The sequence below is a fragment of the Lupinus angustifolius genome, chromosome LG08 (genome assembly GCF_001865875.1).
Source record: "Lupinus angustifolius cultivar Tanjil chromosome LG08, LupAngTanjil_v1.0, whole genome shotgun sequence".
NCBI classification, from domain to species: Eukaryota; Viridiplantae; Streptophyta; class Magnoliopsida; order Fabales; family Fabaceae; genus Lupinus; species Lupinus angustifolius.
This window is the reverse complement of record NC_032016.1, coordinates 24,941,092-24,948,873: the sequence shown is the minus strand read 5'-3', so window position 1 is coordinate 24,948,873 and position 7,782 is coordinate 24,941,092. Positions and strand designations below refer to the sequence as shown.

At 34.1% G+C, this 7,782-nt stretch overlaps 2 protein-coding genes across 4 annotated transcripts; both read left to right on the top strand.

Moving 5' to 3' along the window:
- LOC109353389 (TIMELESS-interacting protein) lies at window positions 740-3,207 on the top strand. Of its 2 annotated transcripts, none has more exons than XM_019595636.1 (4): window positions 740-1,211; window positions 1,318-1,417; window positions 1,866-1,999; window positions 2,760-3,207. In XM_019595636.1, exons 1-4 carry the CDS (start codon window positions 801-803, stop codon window positions 3,036-3,038), a joined length of 924 nt encoding a protein of 307 aa, XP_019451181.1. In that variant the 5' UTR covers window positions 740-800; the 3' UTR covers window positions 3,039-3,207. The 2 variants fall into 2 exon arrangements, with proteins under 2 accessions (XP_019451181.1, XP_019451182.1); XM_019595637.1 differs by having other exon boundaries at window positions 741-1,211; window positions 1,884-1,999.
- LOC109353330 lies at window positions 4,291-7,742 on the top strand. 2 transcript variants are annotated; one of them, XM_019595558.1, is made up of 5 exons: window positions 4,291-4,348; window positions 4,942-5,053; window positions 5,484-5,596; window positions 6,431-6,627; window positions 6,784-7,742. In XM_019595558.1, the coding sequence occupies exons 2-5, from the start codon at window positions 5,024-5,026 to the stop codon at window positions 7,572-7,574; spliced, it is 1,131 nt and encodes a 376-aa protein (XP_019451103.1). In that variant the 5' UTR covers window positions 4,291-4,348; window positions 4,942-5,023; the 3' UTR covers window positions 7,575-7,742. The 2 variants fall into 2 exon arrangements, with proteins under 2 accessions (XP_019451103.1, XP_019451104.1); XM_019595559.1 differs by lacking the exons at window positions 4,291-4,348; window positions 4,942-5,053 and having other exon boundaries at window positions 5,485-5,596; window positions 6,417-6,627.

Genomic DNA, 7,782 nt, shown 5'->3' with positions numbered 1-7,782 from the left:
ATGGTAAACATTAAATTATATAGATAGATTAATGTAAAGAAATAATTTGAATGTGAAAAATGATTTCAGTTTCATCTAATGTTCAATGACTATTACTTTTTAACATAACAAAACATAGATGTTGTAAACACTCAATTTTAGTGGAGTAGCGACATGAACCAATCAGTAATTAATATTAAATTATTATTAGCATATAAAATATATAATATATAAAAAGTAGGAAGAAAATATGTGAAGAGGAGGTGACATGTGGCATGAAGGAAAAAATGTAAGGAGAAAGTGACATGTGACATGAGGGAATGAGAAAGTGACATGTGACATGAGGGAATGAGAAAGTGACATGTGACATGAGGGAATGAGAGAGTGAAATGTGGCATAAGAAAGTTTTTTTTATTATATTGTTAATAGATTTGACGCAACATATGTAATATTTTGGGTGAGATGGGTGTATAGTAATGGGCTTATTTTCAGTAGGGATCATATGTGGAGACAGAAATAGCCCACTTTTGGTGTAGTAAACAAGATTGCTTTCACATTGGCACTAGACTGGACAGATTAAGTTATACAATATTAAGTAATTAGTTAAATATCCATTCCGATGAATGTTAATCGAACTTTTTAATATTTTGACCTATACAAACATATAGTATCATACATCATTTTACTACATTTATATAATTAGAATTCATAAAATAAAAACAATAATTGAGATTTGGGAGGTGTATTTCCCGCCCAATCCCGCCAAAAGGGAAGAGTAGAAAAACCCCTTTGTCGAGTGAAAGAAAGAGAAATGAGAGAGAATGGAAGGAAAAGGAACAGCAACGGGTTGTTACAAGTGCGGTAAGCCAGGTCACTGGTCACGTGATTGCCCTTTCTCTCCGAATCTAAATCCAAATCCTAATCCTAACCCGATCAAGCCAAATCCTAATCCTAATACTAATCCTTCTGTTCCGTCTTCTGAGAAGCCGAAGAAGCTTCCGCGAACTAGGCCCAAACTTACCCCCGATCTTCTCCTCTCCGACGATGGTTTCGGTTACGTTCTTCGCCATTTCCCTTCACACTTCAAATATCGCGGTCGTGGCCACGAGGTTTCCGATCTCGGTAATCTCCTTCACTTATACTCCGATTGGCACTCTCGCCTCCTCCCTTATTACTCTTTCCCTCAATTCGTTTCTAAACTCGAGAAAGTTGCTGCCACTAGGCGCATCAAGGTACATTCACTCATCCTAATCACGCTTCGTTGTTCTTACTTTTACATTCAATTCACAATTTATACTTAATCTGTTCGATTTTCATCCACTTTCACACTTCAACTAGACTTGCCTTCGAGAATTGAGAGAAAGAGTTGCGGATGGTGGAGATCCAACAAAACTGCGTGAACCACCAGTTGTGGATGACTTTCTACCTGATGAACAAGGTACTTATATCAGTTTTATTCACCGTTGTTTTCTTGGATCTCATGTTTATAATGAAAGAGAACCTAGAACTGAGAATGTATTGAGTATTATTTTCATTCAGGAACAAGTATCAACTCAACTACTTAATGAATGTTGAAAAAATATTACTACAAAGAATACCTTGAAATTTTCATTTTGTTTTAATATATGTATTTCATAATGTTAAGTTGCATAAGAGGTAGGATCTTATGATGAACAATCTGATATTTGGAGCTCACTAACCATCTCCAATAGGATCTCAATTTTGACAAACTTTACAGGGGATTTTATCTTTCATACTTCAAATTTGGTAGCCAGTTGCTTCTATATAATTCACTGCAATATTGCTATGATGATTGAGCAGAAGAATTATTAGGCTTTATTTATTCACATTCTTATGCATCCTTGCTAAATACTTGTTTTGAGAAGACTTTGATGTATTTGCAGGAGATGTGGAAGCAAGTCAACAAGGGGATGATGTGTTTTCAGCATTCCAAAATGTTGATGACATTCAAGACATTCAAGAAGACATGCTTAATGATATATATGATACAGCTACTGAAGTAAGTAATGTCTTCAAAACAGAGATTCTTTATTATTGTGTAATATTTTCTATGTACTTGTGATAACACATTTGAAATGAACTCTGTCAATATTTATCTAAAGCTGTCATGGTGAAAGGGATGTAAAATTATCATTCAGGGATGCTGGTTCTCGGAAAATTTTGTGAAGATTGTGTAATCTGATTTTTTTTTGAAAAAGTTCAACTCAGGTTTAGTTAACCTTAATCAGTAACATACTGAAAAAGTGACAACAGTGATACAAGAGTGCTAGTCTGCTAGAGTAATGGCACCAGCTACATACAACTTCATGCTCTTGAATGGTTTCATTTTTCGTAGACTACTATACTACATCTGGTTTATATTCTTTTTATCCTCTTATATCTCTTGTTTCTTTAAGTTTATGGCTTCATTAATTTTGAGAAAAAAATGTATGCATGGATACTATAGAAGTTTTTACCGTATTAGTGCATCATCCATATTTAATCATTATTGACTTTTAAATATAAGTAATACAAATGAATGGTGAATGATGTGATGATTGTTTATAAAATAGAAATCAGACTCATTAATTAATATGTTATGATGTCAGATTGTATTAGCTCTTTTGCCTCTTCAGAAACATTTTATTTACTGAAAAGCTATAGTTGTAGATGGCCTGTCATTTGTAACTTTCCAACTAAACCAAATTGTCATATAAAAATTGTAAACATGGAACTGTTGCCAAAGTTTTAACTGAGGAATGTATGCCATTTTATTGCAGGAACCTTCTCAGTCAATGCACACTTCAATTGACCCTAGCAGGGCTTCCAAAACTATGGCAACTGAAGAGACATCTAATGAAGTCCCAAGTGATGGAGTCAGCCTGTCTGGAAAAGCTGAGATAACAGAAGAACAGAAATCTCGTATGGAAGCAAATAGGTTGAAGGCACTAGAAAGGCGTACTGAGATAACAGAAGAGCAGAGAGCTCGGATGGAAGCAAATAGGTTGAAGGCACTTGAAAAACGTGCTGCTCGTGGCAGCCCATCACAGGCCTCTTAACTTCGATTTTGGTTCTAAATGAAAATGTTTGTTCTCACTACTGGTTTAGTTAACCTCAACTATTTAATTTATGTTGTCAGGTGAATATGACTGTTATACATGATGCTTGTGTTCATGAATTTTGCTTTGTCATAACAGTAAATGAACTAGTTTTAGTTAATTGCCTTCATTCTTTATGTTCCAAGGGAGTTTATTCAGTCATCTGAGGATATACTTGTGTATCATAGGCCTTAGAAATCAATAAACAGCTAGAGACTTTGCTGGGCTGCCTTAAATATCTTAAAGGAAAAGGAAAACATTGATGTTAAGGAAAAGTATAACTCATTTAGAATGGAAGTTGATATGATGTACAAATCATGTGAATTATCTACACATCACAAATCATCTGAAGCTTTTACTTGTAGAGTTGTATTGTTTATGTCTAACTATTCAAGTTTTGGAATGAGGAGTGTAATTGAAGTTTGTACCTCAGCCAATCACATTGGATAGAAAACACCACAGGATGCAGATGGTGATTGGTGAAGCAGCTATAGAGCAACACTGATATAAACCACATCACGTAGAATGATGCAATATTAGCAAAATTAGTCAGTTTTTCTGGTGTCTTGTGGGCTATATCTAGAGGCTGGAGCAAATAGATATCATGTACTGTCATTCAATGTTAAGCATTCTTTCTTCTTTAGTCACTGGATATGGAACACAAATCCCCATTAAGAATGATTTCGGTGCACCACTTTACAAATGGATAAAAACAGCAAAACTAAAACATAGTGGACAAGCTCACTTTTTGATCATTCAATACAATAACATTACTCTTTATTAAGTAAAAATCATTTTTATCATTCATAAATTATATTAATTAATGAGTTTAATATTTATATACTATCATTTATTTTTATTATTGTATATATAAATAATGTATTGACAATATAAATAAAAAAATTAGAAGTGGTACCCAGGTAAAAGATGTACATAATTGAGATTAATTTGAATTTTTAAATTGGTCCAATTGAATTTGTGAATACCAACGGACGTTAGTTCAAGTGGTACATGATTCCCCTTAAACAAAAACTTGGGTTCGAGTCTTGTGGATGGAAAAAATACTCGTTGGAAGAGTTAGCCTCACATTCTTGTGGATGTTTCTGGCTCGAACAAGATTGTCTGCGTGCGAAGAAACAAAAAAAAATTGAATTTGTGAATGTAAAAACTTGGGCCGGAGCAAATAGTTAATAGCACCACCCACCTTCATTTTTCATTACTGATTAGCTTAGCTTCTTCCTTTCATGCTTCACTCTTTTCAAATCTTCATCGTGTGTACCCACCCTCCATTTTAACGACTTATTTCTCTTATTCTATCTCTCTCCTCTTCTCTCATCTCTTCAACTGTTTTTTCTACCTTATTTATTTTCTTTTAATTGATAGAAAGGTCAAATACATGTTTTGGTCTCTGAACAATTAATACTGAGATTCTTTTACTACCTTTGTAGGTTTTCAACTATTTGATTTTTCATGAATGTTACCACTAGTGTTATTAGGTTTTTATTACAAGTTGGGGTTATTGTTTTTTATGGATGAACAATTCTGGTAATGCACTTGGGTTTAGCTACTTATTTTGATTAATAGAGATGATTATGAAGGAGATAGTGTTGATAAGTTTCTTAGAAGGTTGCAATGATTATTTTCCGCTTTTATTTCACTCCATTTCCGACCCCAGCTAGTGGGATAAAGACTCGGTAGTTGTTATTGTTTATTTTCTATCTCTTACTTCGACCTTTTCCTAGGTTAATTTTATTTATATGTGTGTTTAAGTATGGTTTAGTTTTCTTGGATGTAACAAGTTTTCTTTTTTGAAACTCAAGTTGCCACTTTATAATTGATGTTGAGCCTCTCTTTTCTTTGACAGTTCATTTCCGGCGTTTGAAACCTGATATGCGTAAACGGCGTATTTGACTGAGAGTAGGAGCTTACTTCTCCGCGGATCACCAATGGCTTTTTTGTTTCTTAAATTTCTAGAGGTATCTCCTTATCTTATACATGAAAATTAATTAGCTTTTGCTGTGAATAAGCCACAAAATGTGAAAAGTGTTGTTATTATTTATCATATATTAAATTATAGTACGCAATATGGAGAAAAGAAGAGCAAGTAAGAAAATGTTGTGTTAATCTTAATCCCTTATGAATGACTATGTGGTCTAGAATGAGTAATGTAAGTTGATTCTGAGCATAACATAGTATGCAATGTGTTAGGGATTGCTGTTCCATCTCAATGTTCACCATTCAGTGCTCTTGTAGGAATGACTAGGTACTTGTTTGATGGAAGTATGATATCTTACCTTCTGCTGGTTATAGTGTTAGGTCTTACAGGGATTAGTGGTTTATTATTTCTCCGTAGTTTTATGATATGCTAAACTATAGTTTATCACAAAAATCTGAATTTATTTCCAGGGTATGAAAGTCCTTGCAAAAAGTCCCACTATTGCAAAAAGTCCTACTTTTGCCAGGGATACAAGACAACTACAATTTGAAGCTGACATTAATCGCTTGTTCCTTTATACAAGGTCAGTATTTTTCTGCTGTCTATATTTTATAATAAATAATTAGGGTGAATTAATTATGTGCCATGAATTTTTCTTCTTCTCTTATTTGTTAGATTGTCAAATCTCTGGGTGTGTTTGGTTAGATTCGAAAAAATATGATTATCAGGTTTAAGATAATCTTAATGTTAAAACATTTAGCTTAAAAATTTCGATGTTTTTTCACCCAAAAAAACAGCTTTAGAAAACCACTTGTGTTGTTGCCAAGCACCTTTCTCCTCTACGGATTATTGTTTTGCAGCATCTACTGTTTTTCATAAAAAACAATTTGAACCGAACGCCCTCTTATTCTTCGGTATATCTTCATTTGTTTGATTTATTGACCTATTCAAACTTACTTTCTTGCCCCCTTTTGTTCTTTCTATTCCTTCTGTGGAGTTGACAGAGTATTTTAATGTCTATAAAAAATGGAGTGGCCATCTGGTTAAACTGAAATCCACATTTAACTTCTTCATGTTAAAGAGATAAGCAATGCTAAAGTTTTTAATGCTCTTGCAGAGACCAGTGGTATTTTGGTTATTAAATATATAAGAAGGAAATTACAGCAAATTTGAGGCCAATGTATCCTCCAAAGCATTAAAAGAATAAAGGAACTTGAATAAAATGCACAAGGATTAAGTTTATTTTGAAATTGATATGTTAGGTTTCAATGTTAAGATTACATCGATAAATTGTTTTCTATTTGATGCTTTTGTTGGTTCACGTAACGTAAATGCTGATTATTTCAATCTTGTTGTGTATGTGATAGTTTTCCTTCATCTTGACATTTTTTGCTCATGCAAAGACTTAAATATCCAGCTACAATCTGTTGGGGAAGAATGCCGATGAATCAGATGCAGAACAGATTATTGAGATGGCTAGTAAATCCTCTGTTGCCATCCAACAGATGCAAGTACAAGAAAATGTTCATTCTCAAATTAGAACATTTTGCACGTTCATGGATGAAGTTCTTGTGAATGACCCCCTTGGGTCATCTCCAGAAGCAAGTGATCGTGGTATAGAAAATTAGTCTATTTTATTTTTCATCCAAGAGAAAGAGCCTATTCTTCTATTTTCCCATCATACCTTTATTTATGTGTTTCATATTTTTCATAACTTATCTATTTTTTCCTGTTTAATCTATTCACTCATTACCGATGTGCTGTTTGCAGCCATCCTTAAGCAAAGACCATTAAGCCAAGCTGAAATTTCTCAGAAGTTAAAGGATCAACTTGGCTACACACTTAATGTTAAACCTTCTCAAATATCTCACAAGGATTCTGGCCAAGGTCTATTTTTGGATGGTGAAGTAGATGTTGGTTCAGTGGTAGCCTTTTATCCTGGTGTAGTCTACTCTCCAGTTTACTATGGTCACATTCCTGGCTACCTCAACGAGCAGAACCCGTATTTGATTTCAAGATATGATGGGATGATCATTGATGCCCAACCTTGGATTTCTGGAGGTGACGGGCAAGGAGTGTGGAATGGTAGAAAAATGTTAGAAAATAAGGCTGATATGGAAGAAGCTGGGAAAGGCTCAGACAGCCAGAGTGAGCCTTTGGAAGGCACAAACATAGATAATTGTGATGATGTAGTTGAGGGTAGAAACCCTTTAGCTTTAGGTCACTTTGCTAATCACCCTGCTAAAGGGATGCTTCCAAATGTCATGATTTGTCATTATGACTTTCCATTGACTGAAAATAACATGAGGCTTTACATTCCTAATATATTATTTGGAAATGAAGAAGAAAATGTGAAGAGTTTTGATAGGTTTTGGTCCAAATCTAAATTGTCAAAAGATAGTGAAACACATGTTCCTACTCTAAAAACTCTTGTTTTGGTAGCAACTAGAGCTCTTCAAGATGAGGAACTCCTCATGAACTACAGGTTCAACAACTCTAAGCAGTGGCCAGAATGGTATGTTCCAGTGGATGAAGATGAGGACTTGAGTAGAGAAGATTGAACTAGTCAATGACCAATAGTAGCCAACAGTTACTGTAGAAATTCAAGCCCACCTTTTCACATAGTGGCTTTATGGAGCCATTGTTTCTTTCTGTTCAATCATAAAAGCTGCACTACTCATCATTATTTGGATATTTAATTTAAAGGATTGATTTCTGTTTTTTTATTTTTTATTTTTGGCAGACTACTTTTCTAACAATTTATTATTA

Bases quoted from the DNA above. Each gene is read 5' to 3' on its own strand.
- LOC109353389 (XM_019595636.1), top strand. From the start codon at position 801: ATGGAAGGAAAAGGAACAGCAACGGGTTGTTACAAGTGCGGTAAGCCA. The intron at 1,212-1,317 runs GTACATTCACTC...CACTTCAACTAG, and splicing joins CTGCCACTAGGCGCATCAAG to ACTTGCCTTCGAGAATTGAG. The intron at 2,000-2,759 runs GTAAGTAATGTC...ATTTTATTGCAG, and splicing joins TATATGATACAGCTACTGAA to GAACCTTCTCAGTCAATGCA.
- LOC109353330 (XM_019595558.1), top strand. From the start codon at position 5,024: ATGGCTTTTTTGTTTCTTAAATTTCTAGAG. The intron at 5,054-5,483 runs GTATCTCCTTAT...ATTTATTTCCAG, and splicing joins TGTTTCTTAAATTTCTAGAG to GGTATGAAAGTCCTTGCAAA. The intron at 5,597-6,430 runs GTCAGTATTTTT...TTAAATATCCAG, and splicing joins CGCTTGTTCCTTTATACAAG to CTACAATCTGTTGGGGAAGA.